The sequence below is a fragment of the Mirounga leonina genome, unplaced genomic scaffold (assembly GCF_011800145.1).
Source record: "Mirounga leonina isolate KUSES-001 unplaced genomic scaffold, KU_Mleo_1.0 Mir_376, whole genome shotgun sequence".
Classification (NCBI taxonomy): Eukaryota; Metazoa; Chordata; class Mammalia; order Carnivora; family Phocidae; genus Mirounga; species Mirounga leonina.
Window position 1 is genome coordinate 2,969,508 of NW_023270718.1, and position 19,904 is coordinate 2,989,411.

Sequence of the window (19,904 nt, forward strand, 5' to 3'; positions counted from 1 at the left end):
CCACGCAGTGGCTCGCCCCAGTTTGACGCATTGCAGGGAAGGCCGGACCAATCGGCACCGCGCTCTCATTTCCGCCATGGCCTGGGCCCAATAGCGGCGCGGCTCACACAGGGACGCGTCACGCGCCGCCGACCGGTGCCCCTCCGCCGGGGAGGCAAGTAGAGAGGACGCAGGGGGGCGGAGCGCGCGGCGACGGAAAGTAGTCCCGCGGCGGGTGCGCGCGCGCGCGCGCGGCCGGAAGCAAAGCCCGGCTCTGTGTGGGGCGGGCGCGAGAGATCCGCGGGCGCGTCAGCGCAGAGTGGGCGCGGAGGGATCCGCGGGAGCCGCAGTGCGGCGGCACGCGGGCAGGGCGGGGCGGGGCCGGGCGAGGCGGGGCGCGCGCGCGGCGGCCGTTGAAGGACCGTTGGGGCGGGAGGCGGCGGCGGCGGCGCGCGCTGCGGGTAGTGAGTGTGGAGGCGCGGACGCGCGGCGGAGTTCGAGCTGCAGCTGCTGCCGCCGCCGGAGGAACCTTGATCCCCGCGCTCCGGACACCCCGGCCTCGCCATGGTGAGTGAGGCTGGGGGGCCGCCCAGGCTGGGGGTTCTGAGGCGGGCACGGCGGGGCAGGATTCCTGAGAGGGCAGGCGGACCCAGCATAGGGGGTGTCGGGGCCCCGGCGAGCGCCCCTGGACCCCTCTCGGCCCCCCTGTCGGGGGCATTCGAACCCCAGAGCGGGATGTTTGGATCCCAAAAGAGGGTTAGGGGCTTCAAAAGTCACTTTTAATACCAGGTGAGGTGCTTAGACCCCAAAATGGGCACCCGAGCTCTCAGAGGGGGCATCTGGACCCAGGAGGGGGCGTTTGGACCCCAAAAAGGGCTTTTGGACGCAGGGTGGGGCGTTGGATCTCTGAGGTGGGGTGTTCGGACCCCTTGGGGGGCGAGGTAAGAAGCATTGGCCGGGAAGGGGGTGTTCGGGCCCTAATGAACACTTTGGCTCCTAAAAGGATGCGGGGAAGGGAGATCAGAGGAAGGCCAGGCTGCCGGGGCGCTCCCGAGAGGGGGCCGTGTGTAGCTGGACCTGGGTGGGGAGAGGGGCAGGGATGGGGGCGACTTCTGCAGATCAGACCCGGGAGGGGAGGGGGGGCTGTTCTGGGAAGACCAGCATTGCAGAGGAAGGAGGAGGAGGGCGAGGTGCAAGCTTAGGGGAGGAAGGGCCAGGGGTGGGTGGCAGTGGAGGTTAGAAGATGTTCTGGGAGCCTGCAGGGACTGAAAAGGATTGGGGTCGGGGAGGTGATTAAGAGGGAATGGCAAGACTGGTGCTTGGCAGTGGTGGGGGAGCAGGAGGCCTCGTGGTTGGTTTGGGGGGCGGCCAGAAAAGGTTCTGAGGTTACTAGTGGCTGTTGAACTAGAGAGGCTGGTTTTCATGGGAGGGGGCCGGGGCGGAGTGTTGTGCTGGGTCCATGAGAAGGTGGGGGTAGGAGAGGAGCCTGGCTTGGGTGGTGGGAGGTGCGGTGGAAGGAGGCCTGGGCGGGGGGAGGTGTCGGAGGAGAAAATGAATGGCAGCCAGGGTGGGCCTAGATTTGATTTGGAGGTGAATGTGGGCAGCTCCCTGGAAGTCTCCAGGGAAAGACCAGGACAAAGACTGTTCAGTCTAGATGGGGAGTGGGCTGCAGAGGCCGAAGGGAGTGGCCATACGGTCCCCCTTCCCCAGGAAGAATGGGGCTGGGCAGGAGGCACCCCGGCAGTGGGAGCAGGTGGGCGGAGTTGTTTGGGCCCCTATTGCGCACTGAAGCCGCATGAAATGGGGGTGGGGACCAAAGTTTGGGATGCATCAAACGAGCCAGCCTTTTGAGCCTAGAATCTCACCCCCTCGCTGCCCCAAGACCAAGAGAGCGGCTTTTTCCAAACTGGAGTGCTGGTTTTCTTGTGGTCTCCAGCTCCGTGCACTGTTCTGCATCTCCTCACTTGGGCCAAATGACAGTGCAGTACAGTGTGGCGTCGGTGACAATCGGACGCCTGTTCCCGGGGCCTCGGGGTGGGGGGCTGCAGAGCTTGAACAGAGAGGACCTCCAGAGGGACCCCGTCATCTGCCTGAGGGCCACTTGTTCCGTTCGGGGCCCCTCACTGGGTGCCTCTGTTAATTCGCTCAGCTGGAGCTTTGAGAGAAACCCAGCCGACGAGTTCTTTCCTGCGCCCTGCCACCCACAACACTCACAGCCCCCCCAGGCTCAGCTTCGGAACCGTGCGCAGCCCTCCTCCCTGGCAAGGCCGGGGAGAACAAGCAGCCGCTGCTGTGGATCAGATCTCATACTTGCTGACACAGACCTGGTAGCTCCGGTTGCCACTGCCCCATTTTCCCCCAGTACGACCTCGCTGAAGGGGCCCTCAAGTACTTGCTGGCCAATGCCAGGAGGCCCCCCACCTCCCACATAGGACCAGAGCTTTGGCCGCAGCTAGTGTCTCTTCCCACTTGTGATCAGCAAGGTATGGGTGGGACAAGTCCCTGGTAACCGGCCTTGGACTTTGGCCTGAGCACTGTGGCTCCTCCTTGGCCCGGGTGAGGGGCCCTGGCCTTGGTTTCTGATCTCATCTAACACTGCTCTCTGGCGTTGCCTGGGGGCTGGGTCAGGCCGGAGAAATAATACCCTCTTCCCTCCCCCACCCCAGGGCTTTTTTTCTTGCCCGGCCCCTTGCTGGAGCCGAAGGAAGATGAGGGGTAAGGAAGGAGACCAGCTGGGTTATTTTTGGTGAAAGCAGAAAATCTTCAGGTTGGGAAAGGGAATTCCAAATTTTGATGAAAGCAGAAAATCTTCAGATTTGGAAAGGGAAGAAATCCCGGGAAGGGGTCCCTGGCGAGGACAGTTTCCCGGGTGATCAGTTCTGTGGGCAAGCGGCCATGCCTTGAGGGCTATAGCTCGGAGCTGGGACCTTTGCTTCTCCACCCCGGCGGGGGTGGGGGTGGAGGGGGTGGAGGAGAGGGTCTCCTAACCAGGAGGAGGCAGAGCCACGCCTGTTTGCAGCAGCCCCGGGTGGCCATGTGGCATGCCTCCTCCGTGCCTGTCGGCCGGGAGTGGCAGCCATGGGCCTTCAGAGCCACTCCTGGGCCTGCGGGGCCACCTGTCCCAGACCCTGACGGTGCTGCCCAAAGGGGGGAACAGTTGGGCTTCTTGCGGAGTGGGGCGGTGGGGGTGGGAAGGGCCCCGATCGGGCTGGCTCCTTCCATTCCGGGCCAGGCTGAGCAGCAGATGGAATGGCAGCCCTCCTCCCCACACTGTCCCTCTGCCCTCGGTTCTTTTCCCTCTCCCCTGGCATTGCCTGGCCTTGGTAACCAGAAGCCCATCCTGTCTTCTCGCTTTCCCCCAGCAGCTTCCTCGGGTGTCACGACCAGGCTTCTCGGCCCGTGGGAGCCAAGGGAAGCGGCCAGAGCAGGGGGCTCGTGGGCCGGAGCTGCCGGCTTGGCGTTTAGAGCCCAGCAGCCCCACGTCTTGTGTGAAGGCAATGCAGAAGCATCTCCATTTGGCCTCCTAACCTTCCCTTTAGACTTTGGCCTTTTCCGGAATGTGCGTGTGTGGTGTTTTTCCTTCTCTACCTTCCTTCTTCCCTCCTCTCTTAGCCCTCTCTCCTCTGTCCTCATCACTTCGATTTCCCCTCCCCTTCTGCCTTTTTGGGGCTTGGCCTCAAGTTCCTTTTCCCTTAGATTAAAAAAAAAAAAAAAGGTAAAGGACATTTTAGACCAGTTCTTATGTGACCGGTTCTTAGTATTTGGGACGGGGTGGGGGTGGGGGTGGGAGGGTCACTGCTAGCTTCCAGTGGAAGCTCTGGAACCACTGTGCAGACAGTTTGCACTAGTTTTGAGGGCTCCCTCAGCCTCAAGGCTAGAGCCCTGCCGTGGATGTGCAGCCCCTTTCCCCTGACTGTAAGAGGGAGTAAAGGAGGGGACGGTTGTCTGGGCACCGGGCAGGGTGGTGCCCTCTTGGCAGCATTTGCCAAAACCAGGGGAAATTCCTGCATTTGGGGCCTAGAGCTAAATGTTGGGACTCGCCCCCCCCTCCCCCCCCCCAGCCCAGCTCCTCCGGAGGACACCAGTGCCAAAAAAGCGAGTCTGGGCCTCTCCCCTCCCCCACCACCCCCGAACCCCGCAGGCAACAAGGGCTGCCTGCCACCAACTGGCCAGTCCCCAGAGTGGCCCGGGCTGGAAGGGGTTAAAAACTGCAGCGAAGCTGGGGAAGCTGACTTCAGTCCTCCAGCCTTTGCCGCCATTGCTGCCGCTCACTGCGGTCCCCTCCCCGCCACTGGCCCTTCCTGCCCCAAAGAAACAGAACCGAACGGTGCCCTGCGCCTGCCCTGCGGGCAGGGAGGGGCGGAGCGGCTGCCTCTGGCCTGAGCAGGGTTCTTTCGAGCACCCGGGGCAATTCGGAGCTACCAGTTAGGAGAATCCTGGCCGGCTGCGTCCAAATAGGTGACACAGAAACTAGCAAAGAGCCCCAGACATCTTCCCTCCGTCCTACCCAAGGACTGGCCTGCTTCAGTTTGGAGCCTTCCAGAGCTGCTTGATTAGGCCTCTAGGGCAACTGCTCCCTTCACTCAGCCTCTGGGGCTCTCGGCGGTGGCAGCGGCGACGCGGAGACACGAACCCGTGCTGTGCGGGCTCAGCTGGGCTGGGGCTGGGGCAGGATGTCTCCCCACCCACTGTGGCTCCCAAGCACTGGGTCAGGATTGGAAGCCCTTGGGTCTGGGCAACTTAACGGCCCCGTAGCAGGCAGGCCTGGGTTTCTGGTCCACTTTAGTCCCCAGCTTCATGAATCACCAGACTTTCCCCCAGAACCTGGCTGTCCTGCAGACCCTGACCCTGGCATGCACCCCCTTGGCCCAGGTGCATGGGATGCCCTGCGGAGCCGGCCTCACCAGAGGGGGCTGGGCTGAGCAGGCAGGACGTGCGGACCATGGCTGGCGAGCCTGGTGACTGACTCTCTCCTTCTCGCTTTTCCAGGCTGACCAGCTGACTGAGGAGCAGATCGCAGGTGAGCTTGCCTACCCTCCTCCTCCTCCTGCCTTGGGAGGGCCTCTGCATCCCCAGTCAAATCTTACTCCGGCCAGAAGTGGCATCTGACAGATGAACTCGTGTGGCCCCTACCTCAGTTAATGCTGGGCCTTGTGCTTAGAACGTTGGGAACCGTGGATAAGAGCACACTGCACCCCAGTGACACCAAAACCCCCAGGGTCCGGAGCCAGGCATCTACCAGATGCCAAAACTCTGTTCCTCCCTGGCCGTGGGTCATCGGGGGCCTTTCACTGCTCAGTGGCTGCAGGGTGAACCTGGCTCTCTGTCCCAGCTTCTGCCAGTTGGGCTCCGAACGTGAGCCTCCCCGTGGGGCTGCAGAGCTCCTGTCCCACTTTAGGAGCCACCCAGGAGATGGCTTGTCACTCCCACCTCTGCACTTGCCTGTGCTTTGCACTCCCCTTTGCACGTGCTCGCAGTCACTTTCCTCTGCCAGAAATGACTCTTCCCCAGCTCCTTGCACGAGCAGCTCCTTCCCATCATCTGGGCCAGAGATGGCACCTCTCCAAGATGGCACCTTGGAGAGGCCTTCCCTAACTCCCCGGCCCCGACAGACGGCCTTCCTGGACCCTCGGTCCTGTCACTCTGTGGGTTTCCTTCGTAGCCTCTCTCACTGTCTGGCAGTCTTTTCTGTCTTCACCTGCTGTATCTCCTGTCACTAGATGTGAGCTCCTTGAATTCAGGGCTTTGTTTTTGTTGGTCCCTGCTGTACCTCCAGTGCCCGGAATACAGTAGGTGCTCTGTAAATTTTTGTTGGCCAAATAAATGAATAAAGGAATGGTAGTATATCCCCCAGTAAGCCAGAAGAAATTCTGGAATCCCATGTAATTCATTTTTGTAGCCACCCCAGAAAGGTCACCGCTACAGGAACTGACCTGTGATTCGGTGGGCTTCTCAGTCTCCCTCTCCCAAGACCGTGAGCTGCTGAGGAGAGAAACCAGCTCTCGGTTTCTCTCCATAATCAGGGGCCATCACAGAGCAGACAGGAGGAAGGATTCACGGAGTGGGCCCTGGGCCCCAGCAGCTGCCCCAACCCCAGCTTTGCTGTCACGTCCGACAGGCTGCGTGATAAGTATTGAATGCCCCGCATCTGAAGCGGGACGAGGCAGGAGTGGACTTGCCTTCTGTCCTTTCCTCCCGTCCCCCACTCCCCAGCGCACAGTCACACCTTCAGTTTCTAAACTCTGGCCCCCAGTGGCCATGGAGACCCACCGAGGAAAGCTGGAGCGCCACCTCGTTGTTCAGTGATCATGAGCTCAGGGTGTCCCCATGACCCACTCCGTGCCCTCCACGAGAACAACCAGGCCTCAGCACAGGGAGGTCCTGGCATCCCCAAGGAGACACCTCTCCCTGTGACCCCGAGGCTCGGGGACACAGCTTCTCGGCTGTGTGCGTGTCTCCCGCTGCACCTGCCACCCACACCCCGACTCTGCCCTCATGTGACACAAACACAGACTCCACTCTCCACCCTGTCCCCATTAGCAAACTGTCCACCACCTCACCCCAGCCCACACTCTCTGGGAATAGGCTGCCAGGCATCTGTTCTCTGAGGGTTTGGGGGTAGGGAGCACCGGCGCCAAAATGGGCCCAGTGGGAGGGCCACAGCCACGTGCTTCTCTCCCCGCGCCCGATGCGTCCCCAGCTGTGGCCTTCCCACTCGGCGCCACTAGCTCTTCATCCCGGCTTGGCAGCCGTCCCCTCTCCTTCCATCCCCCCACCTAGCCCACGCGCCGCCCGCCAGCCGCGCTCTGCCGCTGCGCACCCCCGCACCCCACCACACGCGGCCGCCCGGCTCCTCCTCCGGAAGCCGGCAGCTTCGGCTCGGGGAGCTGGGCTGGGAGTACCCCCGAAGGCTTTCGCAGCCTCCCCTTCCCGTCCCAGCCGGGTGACCTTGGCTGGCAGACCTCAGATGGAGATTTCTCTCAGCTCTTGTCCATCCCGTGACATTAGTCCATTTCATCATTGGAGGGAGAGGTCGAAGCCAGGGACCAGCAAGAAATGTAGAATTCTCTGAGGACGGCTCTCAGCCTGTTTCCCCTCTGTGCTCACCGAGCCAGGTTGGCCCCACAGGTAGCTTTCCTTGACACAGAGTAGGTGCTTAGTAAACGTTGACCGAAGGAAGGAAGGGGTCTGCCCTGAGCACCGAAGCGGGGGGCCTGGATTGGAAGTCTTGTTCTGGCTCCTTCCGACAGGACTCCCTTTACCTTCTCTCACAGAGGCCTTTCCCTGTGGTCCTTGACCTCTGATTCCTTCCCTCTCTTACCCCAGAGTTCAAGGAGGCCTTCTCCCTCTTTGACAAGGATGGAGATGGAACTATCACCACCAAGGAGTTGGGGACAGTGATGAGATCCCTGGGACAGAACCCCACCGAAGCAGAGCTGCAGGACATGATCAATGAGGTGGATGCAGATGGTGAGCCCCACGGAGCGGGTGTATGGGGGCTCTGTTCTCGGTCGCGTCTCGTGACCCCCTGGAGCCGTCCTCGGGGCGACGTCCAGGCCCGTTACTTCCTCTGCCAGGGCTCTGGGGTGGTCTCCCAGGCTCCGGGCCGAGAGCATTCCCGACTCCCTTCCCCACCTTCCAGGGAATGGGACCATTGACTTCCCGGAGTTCCTGACCATGATGGCCAGAAAGATGAAGGATACAGACAGCGAGGAGGAGATCCGAGAGGCGTTCCGTGTCTTTGACAAGGTAGGTAGTCGCTTGCCACAGTGGCTCCGGGACTCCGGCGGAGGGACAGAGCTCGGGGGGGGACCTTCCCCAGGCCTGGATTGCAGTGCCAGCGCCATTGCCCTGCGACCTCAGGAGGCCCCCTTCCCCTGCCTGCTGCCGCTCCCGCCCGCCCCCGCCCCCAGCAGAGCCTCCCGCTCAGAGCCTTCCCCTGTCCCCACACCCAGGACGGCAATGGCTACATCAGCGCTGCTGAGCTGCGTCACGTAATGACGAACCTGGGTGAGAAGCTGACTGACGAGGAGGTGGATGAGATGATTAGAGAGGCCGACATCGATGGAGACGGCCAGGTCAATTACGAAGGTGAGCGGTCGCCGGGGCCCCACCTCCCCGGCTGCAAGCGCGAGTCGCGGCGTCAGGAACGAGCCCCAGGCCCCTCGTGTCAGAGGGCGGCTGGCTCGGCCCACTCGCCGGCTGACCTGCTCCTTCTCTGTTTGGCTTCACAGAGTTTGTACAGATGATGACTGCCAAGTGAAGGCCCCTGGGCAGCTGGTGATGCCCATTCTCGTGATCTCTCTCTTCTCGCGCGCGCGCTCTCTTCAACACTCCCCTGCGTTCCCCGGTTCTAGCAAACACCAGTTGATTGACTGAGAATCTGATAAAGCAACAAAAGATTTGTCCCAAGCTGCATGATTGCTCTTTCTCCCTCCTTGAGTCTCCTCCCATGCCCCTCATCTCTTCCTTTTGCCCTCCCCACTTCACATCTTCCAAGGCCTGATGCATTCATAAGATGAAGCCCCCTTCCCCTTAGGGGAGCCTCTGCCCTCCTCCTCCAGCCCGGGTGGCTCTCCTCTGTTTTGGTTTGTTTCCTTTCGTGTGTCATCTTATTTTGGGTGCTGGGGTGGCTGCCAGCCCTGTCCCAGGGCCTGCGAGGGAGGGGATGAGGCCTCGCCCAGGCAGAAGAGCATGCCTTTTGCTGTTGCATGCAACCAGCCCTGTGATTCTGTGTGCACATCCCAGCAACCTTTCGGGGCAGGGGTGCCAAGAGAGGCATTCCAGAAGGACTGGGGGGAATTGAGGGGTTGTGGTGTTGACTGGATATGGTCCAGGACAGGGTCGAGGGGCAAGGGAGTCTTGGAAGCTGGCGTTCTTTTTACCACTGGAGGGGGCCGACTCACAGAAGGGGACGGATAGAGCGAACACCACTCAGGTCCCACTGGCTGCTATTCTGAAACCATCTGATTGACTTCCTGAGGTTGGGCTGGGTGGGGGCTGCTCAGCTGGTCACTCTACAAATTGTACGTGCCCATGTTTCTAAAGCGATCTCGAGCTGTTCTGTGAATACCTGGTGCTAACGTCCCAGCCGCTCCTCCGTGACGCACCTGCCCGCCCGCACCGAGGTCCCCTCGTTGGAGCGGATGTGGGGATGTTGCTTTGTCATGTACAGGTTATCCTTTGGTTTTTTTCTTTATGCCCCTTAAAACTGATCCTGTCAAAAACCATGCCGGGCTAGCTGAAGGGTGGGAGAGGGAAGATGAGGCCCGCCATGCTCTCGAGAGAACACACCTGCAATAAAACAGTCTTGTGGGCTAGCTGCCCGGGGGACTGGTGGCCGAGGGCAGCTCTGCTCCCTGGTCAGCCGGCCCCTCCCGCTTCTCCGTGGTGACTCGGTTGGCTCCTGAACACCTGTGCTGTCTCTGTGCCCTCTCCCCCCTCGCCCGCCTGCCTGCCCCCCCACTCCCCCGGCGGAGAGCATGATCCGTGACCTTGCTTCTGATTTTCGCCTCTGGGACAAGGACGTCAATGTGGGCAGTTCGGTCGTCTGGATTTTTCTTTTCCTTTTTCTGTTCATTTCATCTTGCCCCACCCCCCACCCCACCCAGGTTGTTCAAGTGGCTTCTCCTGGGACCTGCCCAGCTTTGAGAATCTCCTCATCCACCCTCTGGCACCCAGCCTCCGGGGGAGGGGAGGGGAGGAAGGGGCGTAGTGGGAGACCCAGCCAAGAGCTGAGGGTAAGGGCAGGTAGGCGTGAGGCTGTGGACATTTTTGGAGTGTTTTGGTTTTGGTTTTGGTTTTCTTTTCTTTCTTTTTTTTTTTTTTTTTTTTAAACCGGGCAATATTGTGTTCAGTTCAAGCTGTGAAGAAAAATATATATCAATGTTTTCCAATAAAATACAGTGACTACCTGACGTGGCTCCTCCCCTCTTGTCTCTGTTTCTGGGCCTGCTCCCTGCGTGGGCCCTGCAGCCCGGCCCTGGGAGAGCCTTTCCTGCGTGCTCATCCTGGAGCCTTGTCCTGGTCATGGCAGTCAAAAGGGGACCTCTGAGCTGGATGCTGATCTGGCCGTGCAGCCCATCAACCTTGGGGCCCGGGGGCGGGGGGGAGGGGGCAGAGCACAGAAGCGCGGAGACCAGCGTGTCCGTCACATGAATGAATGCGCCATGAGGACTGGCCGGTCCAGGGCCACGAGAGCAGCCCGCTGAGCTGAGACCTGAAGGCTGAGCACTCACACAGTGGGAGGGAGGGGCGTCATCCAGAGGAACAGCAAGAAGGCAGACCCTGGGGGTGAGACCCTGGTTGGCGACTCTCCGGGTGCTCTGGGGAAGGGGTGCCATTGAATGAGTCAATGTCAGTCAAGCGGCCTGCACACCCTGGGGACCTGAGCTCACAGAGCTTTAGTGAGCTCCCCGGAGAGGGCCCGGAGAGGGCCCGGGACAGGAGATTTGAAACAACCCAAAACATGTGCAAACTACAGAAAGCCCCTTCACTTCCCTGCCACAAGTGGGGATGTGAAGAAGAAAGGCCTGGGGCCCAGTGGTTCTGTAGGGAAGGCATAGAATCCTTGGGGGCTTTTCCCAAAATAAAGAAGCCCTGCCCCCAACTGCAAATCCCATCCGCTCACCCGTTCAGGGGTGCAGGGAATGAACGGTTAACGGACACTGTCTAACTTGCGACCTGCTCACACGCGACCACAGCGGCTGGGCTGGTGGAAGCAGAAACCGAATCCAGTGGAATAAAAAAAAAAAAAAAAAGTTGCTTTCGCCATGGGGTACAGCAAGCGCTGTTCAGTCTTTATTGGAGGCTCCCACACCGCGGGCGCACCTCTCAGCCCCCATGCGGGTGAGTCCTGCAAGCAACGGTTTGGGCCGGACGCTGTGAATGCAGACTAGGAAACTGAGGCCCAGAAGAGTGAAGAGGCTACTCCAGGTTATTGAGGCAAACCTCAAAAGTGGCAGGGCTGGAATTTGAACCAGAGCTGACCCCAAGCAGTCCAGGCTCTCAGCTTCCCCTCCATTAGACTTTTAAAACTGACTGCAGGGGTGACTGGGTGGCTCAGCCGTTAAGCATCTGCCTTCGGCTCAGGTCATGATCCCAGGGTCCTGGGATCGAGCCCCGCATCGGGCTCCCTGCTCCACGGGAAGCCTGCTTCTCCCTCTCCCCCTGCTTGTGTTCCCTCTCTCGCTGTGTCGCTCTGTCAAATAAATAAATAGAATCTTTAAAAAAATAATAAATAAAACTGACTTCAGGCAGGCCAGAGCCAGAGCCTAAGCCAGTGGGAGGGGTAGGCTGAGTCTGGGGTCACAGTGGTCAGGTCTAAGATGGGAGTTGCCCTCTGAGCTGCCAGGACCCCTGTGGAAAATTCTAGTCTCGTGGTTGAGAGAAAAAGTTCTGGTGACCCACAGAACTGGGCTCCAAGCCCCATGTGAGCACTCATTCGTGAGTCTGTGCACTCCCTAACCCTCAAGGTCTACCTCTGCCACCCGCTCCTTGATGACCTTGGGGCAGTGATTTCACTTCTCTGGGCCTCAGTTTACTAGTCTGCAAAATGGAGATGAATAATGACCCTATAGGAGGAAGATCATGAAAATACCCACTTCAGAGGGTTGTGCCAACCACTTTCTAGACCTGTCTCATTCGGGTGGCACGCAGGCCATGGAGGGTGCGCATAGGCGTGAAATAAGTACGGAGATCTGACAGTAGAGAACTGGGGGCCCCGGGCAGGTAAAGGCTCTTGTACCATACTTCCTGGCAGTGGCTGAGTTGGGTCTCAAAACCCCAGATCGTTTGGATCCCAAACGCCCCACGCTGCCTGCGTGACTCTAGCTCCTATCATTAGTTTTCCCCCTTGGGCCCTATGTTTTGAAAGACTTTTACTCCTGGACAGGCTGCCTTATTAAATAATCATGACTTCTCTTTCCCATGCTTTATTAATCAAAGACACATAGACGGCACTCGGAGCTTCTAATGGACGTGGGGCAGGCCCTGAGGGAGTGAACTCCAGCCCAGAGCGGGATGCTGAGAGTGGGGATCATTTCCAGTTCCGGCTCTCAGGGCCACTGGACCAGCTCACATCTGTCCTTAGCGGGCGACTAGCCGAGGGACACAGTGGGAGGTGCCCTACCCAGGGCTCCCTCCCTTCCCCCCCCCCCCAGGGTCGTGGCCACTGGGAGTACTTCTAAATGTCACTCCCCATGTGACCAGCAGGTGGGGCAGTGACTACAGAAGGCCCCAGAGAGCTGCCACTCCTGGGGACCCGCCAGTGTGTGTGTGTGCGCGCGCGCGCGTACGGACGCGCGCGCTTGAGTCCCATCTGTGGGCCGGGCCCAGTTCTAGGAAGTCCAAAATGAATAAAACGAAGTGATAAATGCACACAGTCTCCTTCGCTTCCTGACGCCCACTCCATGCTAGGCAGGCCCCTCGGCTATACTCTCAGCGCATATCCCAGCTCGCAAATTTGTATTTTTTTCTGCTTATTGGAATACTTAGTTCTGTGATTATTAAGTTGTCATCCAACTGAAATGTGAGTGAGAGAAGGCCAAGGCCGTGTCAGTCACTGCTGTATCCCCAGCAGGTACAGAGCAGCCTGGGCCCCCGGGGCAGATTCCAGGGAATTGTTGAGTTAATGAATGAGTAAGAGGCTAGGAGGTCAGAGTCAGATCCGTGAGCACAGTTCCTGGGCTCACCTTCTTCCAGTCCTCAGGTCCCACTCTGCCATCCCCTCCACGAAGCCCTCCCTGATGTCCCCTTAGATTGCACCCCACCCCACCCCCACCTCGCAGCTCTGCCCACTCTGGACTCAGAGCCCCAGGAGAGAGGGCCAGGGCTGTCTCTGTCACCGCTGTGTCTCCCGCATCACAGTCTCAATAAGAGCCTGCTGAGTGAATGAGCAAATGTCTGCGCCAGGTCAGGCTGCAGGGAGGACCGTCATGGAGCCCAAAAGTGCCCCAAGTGCCTGAGATAGATGCGAATAAGTCTGCAAGGAGAAGGAATAGGGGCGCCTGGCTGGCTCAGTCTTGATCTCAGGGTTGTGAGTTCGAGCCCCACGCTGGGTGTGGAGATGACCTAAAAATAAAATCTTTAAAGAAAAAAAGAAGAAGAAATAGTTTAAGCGGGACTTGAAGGGCCAGGGTGCTTGTGACGAACGGCGAAGGGAAAACGCTGTTTCAGGAAGGGTGAGCTCCATCAGCAAAGAGGCGGAAGCCAGACAGGTCACGCACAGGCTCTGGGAGAATCCTCGGTTGTCTGGCTGGGGCTGAGCAGGGAGCGAGGGAGCTGGCCCTCGGCTTCCAGGCGGTGGGGGCCCTCGGAGTTTGGCAATCAGGGGAGCGACCGCTCAGAGAGGACTCCAGAAGCTAGCGGAGAGGACACACGGCCGCTCAGGGGGTCGGGACACCAGCTAGGAGAGGAGTTTCCAAATCCTCCCCCAGGGGCTGCGTGTAGATAGATGGGGCGGGAAATGCTTGCGAACCCCCGAGCTGGAAGAAAGTGTACACATCCAGGCCAGAGGCGGTGGGGGGTCTGCGACTATACAGGGGGATGCCGAGGGCGGATGGATTCTTGAGATATTAGGCCTGGCCGGTGAAAGCCCGCAGAAAACCAGCTTCCGCGCTGAATCCTCACTTCCCCTTAATCCAAATCTGGAAAATGGGGATGATAATAGCACCCACCTGAGGCTTGGATGCTGTAGGTTCGAATGCCCAGCCCTGTGCTACCTTCATTTAGTGAGCCCTGAGAGGCCAGAGAGACAGACTGACCCACTTTCTGGGCCGGCACAAAGAGTGGAGGCGAGCGCCCCCTGGGGGTCTTGCCTGGACAGGCAGGCAGGCCCCGTTCTCTGGCCTCTCGCTCCAAATGCCCCTCTGGGGCCCCTCCCCCTACCCCATCCTTTCCCCACCACCCTCCGAGGAGGCCCTCTGGGTCTGTCCCCACTGAAGCTGGGCCAGGTTTGGCGACAAAGGCCGGACTCCACCTGATGTTTCTTGCCCCGTTTGGGTTTTTGTACAGGTCAACCTTTTTCATTACCAAATTCAACCAGTATGTCACTCTGGCAAGACTCATAAAAGTTTCTAAACACCCTCAATTTTTTTTTTAGTGTCACATTTTTTTTATTGTGGCAAAGTATCCATAACATAGAATTAACCATTTGACCATGAACAATTCAGAGACATTTAGTACCTTCACAATGTTATGCAACCCACAGCGCTATTGGGTTCCAGAACATTTGCATCACCCCAAAAGGAAACCCATACCCAATAAACCAGTCATCCTGACCAATTTTTAACTCTCCCAGACACACCCTTGTCCTTCTGTAACGTGATTTGAATCATAGCGGTCGAAAGACCAATGGAGCGAAATGTTGCTTTTTTTCAGCCCACATTTGCCCAGTAAACACAGATAACAACAGCAACGACAGGATTGCAGTAACAGTAACATTTTTGTGGTTTTTATTCCAGGCAGGCCCTGTGCTCGGCTGCTTCTCAGAGGGAATCAGTTAATCCTCCACACCCCCCTGTAAACTGAATTCTAGATTATGATCGCCATTCTGCACCAAAGGAAGCCAAGGCACAGAGAGGCAAAGCCCCTGGCCAAACAAGGGAGCTGGCTTCTGGAGACAGAAAGGTCAGCTTCCCCCTCAGACCGTGCTTCCTCCTCGCTGTGTGACCTAGGACTGGCGATTACCCTCTCTGGACCTTGATTTCCAGCTTCTGTGGAAAGGCTCCAAGGACATCAGGGCCCAGGACTCACTGATGTGAGGTGCTGTTATCTCTCCAGAGGCCCATGCCTCCCTACCAGGCCTGTCCCCAGGTTCACATGTACCCTTTTAACCCCGGATCAAGTGCTTTCAACCCTGGAGCAACCGCATAAGGGGAACTGGGTGGGGCGGGGTGGGGGGGGGAGGGTGGGTAGGGAGAAAAGGGCTTTCCGGGTTACCCTAAACACCACTTCCCTTCCTGCCAGTCAGCTCCGTCCCAAGCACCCTTGATCTTGGGTCTCCCTTGAGGGCAGGAAAAGCCCGAAGGCTGGAAATCACCCCAGCGGAGTCCAGGGCGGGGCAGGGACCGGTCTGTTATCTCCAACACCTGCCAAGTCAGGGCCCGCTCGCTGTTGAATGAATGAATGAACTTGTTGCGAGGGCTTGGAGGACACAGGATGTGAGGGCGGGCTTTGTGTATGAGCCACAGCTCCTCCTCCAGGGACAGGCTGTGTCCCCCGGGGGGGTGGAGGGGTCCCTGGGATCCGTAACTCCCATGCCTTTGTCCTCCGGTCACCCCACACACACACCCGGGCCCCCACGGCCCACATCTTGCAGCCTACCAAGCCATGCGGATTCCCAGGCACTGTCCAGCAAGGCTACTTACAATGCAGCAGTCTCTCCTTCCTCTGGCCTCCCCCCTTGAGGGGGCGGGGGCTTCCAAGTCTGATGGGAAATCAGGAGTGAGGGGAGGCCGGGAGCTGGTCCAAGAATCCCTGGCTCCCAGGAGGCAGAGAGGGGCTGGCTTTTGGAGTGGCCTCGGAGAAGGCCGGGTTGTCCCCTGGGGGGGGCTTGGGGGGGGGCAGCAAGGCACCCTGAATGGATGAGGGTCAGAGCCAGAACCCGAACCAGAGCTGACCTGGGCGCACAGAAGCTTCTGGGAAACTTTTCTGCCTTCTAAATATTTAGACAGCGAGATGGATGGGCGAGCGAGGGCCAGACTGGGCCGGCCGGGCCCCTGGTTATTTTGAGAGAAGTGTGCTTTTTGTGCTCCAGGATAAACGTTCCTTGTCTCCCTCCCTCTCTACCAGAGCCTGTCGGGGCCACCCTGGACGAGGAGAAAAAGGGAAATAGCAGCTGATCGCCCCCCAGCCCGCATTCAGGGGTTCAAGATTCTGGCAGGCAAGGACTCCGGGGTCTCATCTCTGCTCGTCCACCCGGCAGCTGTGCCCCTGAGCCTCAGGCTTCTGCTCCCAGAAGACCGGGCAGGAGATCATGGGCAGCAGATGTCAGCAGGGGGAGCAGGCGGCTGCGGACCCCATTTTGGATGACGTTCCCACGGTGCTACCAGCTCGCTGCTCCCGAGACACGGGTGCCTCCTGCCCCTCGCCCCAGGCTGACAAAGGTACCCAGTTCCCCTCCTTCCCCCCAAGAGCAGCGGGAGCCCTCGAGTCCTTCCTCCCGGAGGCGGGCCGGGAGAGGGGTGTCTGCGAGTCGCGGTGGGTAGGCCTGGGGCCCAGGCAGCAGAACCAGAGCCTGAGCCTCTGGAAGACAGCCTTGCGGAAAAGGATGAAGACCCAGGGGTCCAGGATAGGGTTGAAGGCGTTGAATCGGAAGGCAAGGAGGTCCCCCATCTCACTGCTGTCCGGGGCGATAGCCTGCGTGAAGCCTCGGATCTGGGGGCAGGGCGGGGGCATCAGGAAGCACCCAGGAATCCTCTGACCCCCACCGCACACCCACCCCACCCTCGCTCCCCTCCTTCCACGTGCTTACTAGCAGGAATGAGGGAGGGGTGCCCTTCAGCAGGGGAAGGAAATAAGATAAGATGAAAAGTAAGTGAGAGACGCATCGGGGAGCAGAGGGAAAGGAAGCCCCAGGAAACCACTAGCCTAGAGGAACAGAGCGGAGGTTGTGTGGGTGAGTCCTGGGGCTATGGCCGCGTGTCTCTCTCCAAGTTTCCAGCCTGTGAGTCATCCGTAATCCCCCCAAAGCTTTGACCACCAGCCCTTGCATTTACAGAAAGAGAATTGGAGGCCCAGAGTACAGGGCGGGGTGGGGGAGGGGTGATGACTGGGGGCTGCCCCGCTCAATTCCTGGGAGGCAGGCAGGAGCTCTGCCCGAAAGGGGCAAGGCCTGGAGAGTCCCTGGCAGAGGTGGGGGGGCGGGGTGCTGGGGCGGGAGGTGGTGGGGAAATCAGACTCTGCGATCAGACAAGCCTGAGGTCCAGAGCTGGCTCTGTGTGACTGTAGAGAAGCCATCTGTAAAAATAGGGACCGGACAGGAACTTGGGTCCATTCCTTGCTAAGTGCTGTGGAATGGGTGCCTAAGGTCATTTGAAGATGATCTGAGAGAGAATTTGTAAACCACAGACACAGAACAAGGGCTCAAGGACTGGTGGATCTTATTACCATTACAGGGGTGCGGCAAGGTTGGGGTGTGTCTGGGGGGGTGCCGGAGATACGAAAGGGGGGGAGCCGAGGGCTCAGGAGGCGTCCAGTGGGGCAGAAGCAAATGGGGAGAGACCTCTCCAGAAAGTTGGGAGCTGTCGGACCGCGCCCAAAGCCTCTGACCTCTTGGGGCTTCAGCGTCCCCGCTCTGGGAACTAGGCCCCCCCGCTGGAGGTTGGAGCTGGGTGCTGCCCCCCCCCCCCCCCCCGCTTCCCCCCGCCCCGCCCCGGCCACCCGCCCCGACTGCAGAGGGGACTCACCGTGAGGGGCAGGGAGCACACGGCCATGATGCCCGTCATGAGGGCCAGCAGAATGAGGTGGTCCACCTCGTCCTCCCCTGCCCGGGGGCCGGGGACCAGCGAGCCCTGGTGGCGCCTCTGCTGACGGTACATGCGGCAGAGGCTCAGGGTGACCGAGCTGTTGCACAGGACGGTGGCGGCCACCAGCAGGGCCACGAGGCTGGCGTAGGCCAGCGAGAAGGCGCAGCCGCCCAGCTCCGCGGAGCGCATGCGGATGAAGCACCAGCTGCCAGGACAATACTGCTGGTGTTGGCCCAGGCCCAGCAGGGGCAGCGAGCAGAAGAGGGTGCAGAAGGCGTAGATGGCGGGCAGGGCCAGGCGGGCGCAGCGCGGCCCGTCCAGCTGAGCGTAGAGGTAGGGGTGGCTGAGGGCCAGGCAGCGCTCCACGGCCATGGCGAAGAGGATGAGCATGGAGGCCAGGCCAAAGAAGGTCATGGCGAAGGCGAAGGCGTCGCACAAAGCGGGGTGGCCCCGGGCCAGGCCCAGCAGCGAGCTGTTGCGGGCGTAGGCCACGAACACGGCCGGGCTCAGGAAGCAAGTGCCCAGCAGGTCAGTGACCGCCAGCCCGGTGACCAGCACGGCGAAGGCCGAGGGGCGTGAGCATCGCCGCGCCCCCAGGATGCCCAGTGCCAGCCCGTTGCCCACCACGCCCGCCACGAACATCAGGGTGCTGGTGGCCGGGCCTACCGAGTCCCGCACGTAGGTGAGGTTCCTGCACGAGTCGGCCATCCCCCTCACCTCTGGTGCGGCCTGGACTAGAGCGGTCCCCAGGGGGGAGGGAGGGTAAGGGGGAGCCGGGGCTGGGGGGGTGCCCTGAGGCCCGCTCATGCCCACCGCCCTCCCCATGGGCCACCCCCAGTTCTCCTTGTGTGTGCGGCTGGCTGTCCGTCTGTCCGCCCCTCTCTTCTCTCCCCCTCTCTCCTTCGTCCTGCCCTCTCCCTAGTTCTGTCCTCTTCCCCCACCCCTTGCCCACCCGGTCTCCCCCTCTGCCTCTCCCTCTCTCGCCCCAGCAGCCTCTACCCACTCCTCACCTCCCCCTCTGCCTCTCCCTCTCTCGCCCCAGCAGCCCTCTACCCTCTCCTCACCGCACCTCTGCCTTCTCTCTCAGTCCCCTCCTCTGTGCCCTGCTCTCCGCTCTGCGAGTCAGCTTCTCCTTACTTCCCTCCCTCCTCCCTCCTCTCTCCTCCCTCCTCCCTCCTCCCTTCTCATCTAGCCTGCTCGCCCCGGCTTTTTCATTTCCTCCCGCTGCCCCGCCTTCCCACCCCCTGCCTGTTCCAGAGGGCACCCCCCCCCGCTCCCTCCCCCCTTCCCTGGCCCGCTCCCTCCAACTTCCCTGCCCAGTGCAGCCCAGTCTACCTCTGCCTCCCCTCCCTGCTTCCTCTCGTGGTCCCATCCCTGAGCCACCTGCCGCTGACCCACGCATTGGTCTCTGCCCTTCTCCCTTCCGCAGCTCTCCCAGTGGCCCCTCGTGGGGATCACTGAGTCATCGCACCATGGAGCGCACCAGGACAAGACCTGAGGGGCACAGCTGACCAGTCTGAGAGGCTGTCTGGGGGTGGCCTCTGAGATCTATTCTGGGCTCCAGGCCCCAGGGTTAGGACATTGACCAGGGATTGAGAAATGACCAGGAAATTCCTCCCCGATGTAGTGTTTTTCAGGCACTACTGAGATTTCTGTTCCCCGGACACAATTCACTCCTTCCAGAAGGCTGGGGAAGGAGGTGACCAGGCTAGAGAAAGAATACCAGTCCCAGAGCCTGTCCTAGGGTGCAAGCCCGTCGACCCGGCCGAGTCTTGGGGAGAGGGATTCCAGGGAGGAGGGCCCTGGTGCCCAGCAGTCTGTCGGGGACTGGCCTCAGGACCTCCAAGAGCATCAAAGGGGAGTGCCCTCCCACCCTCTTGCTTCTGGCTCCAGCAATCCCAAGCCCCAGGCCAAGCTCCAGAGACCTTGACTTCCAGGAATAATATTTTCGCCAGGAACAGAAGTTCAGGACTCCAAGATCACTGTCACGTCCATCTCCCCCACACCTCCCCAAACACACCCCCAGCCACCACCCTCGGGCCCGTGTGCTCAGCCCACATGTCCCAGCTGCCGACACAGCGGTCACCAGCCCCGGGTCCACCGAGTCAATGGCTTCCCATGCAGCCTCCCCACCCAGAAGGGCCAGAGCCCCTCTCAGACACCCCTTATTTTTGAGGGAGGCAGTTTAAATGGAGAGATTACAAACTCAGGGGCTCACTCATTTGACTCGAGTTCCTCTCCCCATTCCACCACCTCTTTGCGACGTGATGACCAGGGTGGGAACAAGAAGCCGGTGTGCCTCGGTTTCCTCATCTGTACAATGGGGTGACCCCAGCTTCATGGGCCAGGCGGCCAACCATGGCCAGTGGCCCATGCCAGAGCCCTCTTTGTGACAAGGAGTGCGCGTGCGCACATGTATCATGTCCGAGTCCAGGAGGGATGCTCCGGATCCCAAGG

The 19,904-nt window shown here is 60.2% G+C and overlaps 2 protein-coding genes across 3 annotated transcripts; one reads left to right on the forward strand and one right to left on the reverse strand.

Annotated features, from left to right (window-relative positions):
* Nucleotides 1-324: 324 nt before the first annotated feature.
* CALM3 (calmodulin 3) lies at nucleotides 325-9,896 on the forward strand. Its single transcript, XM_034986823.1, has 6 exons — nucleotides 325-546; nucleotides 4,969-4,999; nucleotides 7,306-7,449; nucleotides 7,622-7,728; nucleotides 7,935-8,070; nucleotides 8,214-9,896. The coding sequence occupies exons 1-6, from the start codon at nucleotides 544-546 to the stop codon at nucleotides 8,240-8,242; spliced, it is 450 nt and encodes a 149-aa protein (XP_034842714.1). The 5' UTR covers nucleotides 325-543; the 3' UTR covers nucleotides 8,243-9,896.
* A 5,018-nt stretch (nucleotides 9,897-14,914) lies between these two features.
* Nucleotides 14,915-18,534, reverse strand: PTGIR (prostaglandin I2 receptor). Of its 2 annotated transcripts, XM_034986825.1 has the most exons (3): nucleotides 18,517-18,534; nucleotides 17,388-18,176; nucleotides 14,915-16,356 (listed from the first exon to the last, which is right to left on the reverse strand). In XM_034986825.1, exons 2-3 carry the CDS (start codon nucleotides 18,153-18,155, stop codon nucleotides 15,970-15,972), a joined length of 1,155 nt encoding a protein of 384 aa, XP_034842716.1. In that variant the 5' UTR covers nucleotides 18,156-18,176; nucleotides 18,517-18,534; the 3' UTR covers nucleotides 14,915-15,969. The 2 variants fall into 2 exon arrangements, with proteins under 2 accessions (XP_034842716.1, XP_034842715.1); XM_034986824.1 differs by lacking the exon at nucleotides 18,517-18,534 and having other exon boundaries at nucleotides 17,388-18,392.
* Nucleotides 18,535-19,904: the final 1,370 nt, after the last annotated feature.

Bases quoted from the DNA above. Each gene is read 5' to 3' on its own strand.
- CALM3 (XM_034986823.1), top strand. The intron at 5,000-7,305 runs GTGAGCTTGCCT...CTCTTACCCCAG, and splicing joins GACTGAGGAGCAGATCGCAG to AGTTCAAGGAGGCCTTCTCC. The intron at 7,450-7,621 runs GTGAGCCCCACG...CCCACCTTCCAG, and splicing joins CAATGAGGTGGATGCAGATG to GGAATGGGACCATTGACTTC.
- PTGIR (XM_034986824.1), bottom strand. From the start codon at position 18,272: ATGGGGAGGGCGGTGGGCATGAGCGGGCCTCAGGGCACCCCCCCAGCC. The intron at 16,357-17,387 runs GTGAGTCCCCTC...CCCTGCCCCCAG, and splicing joins TGTGCTCCCTGCCCCTCACG to ATCCGAGGCTTCACGCAGGC.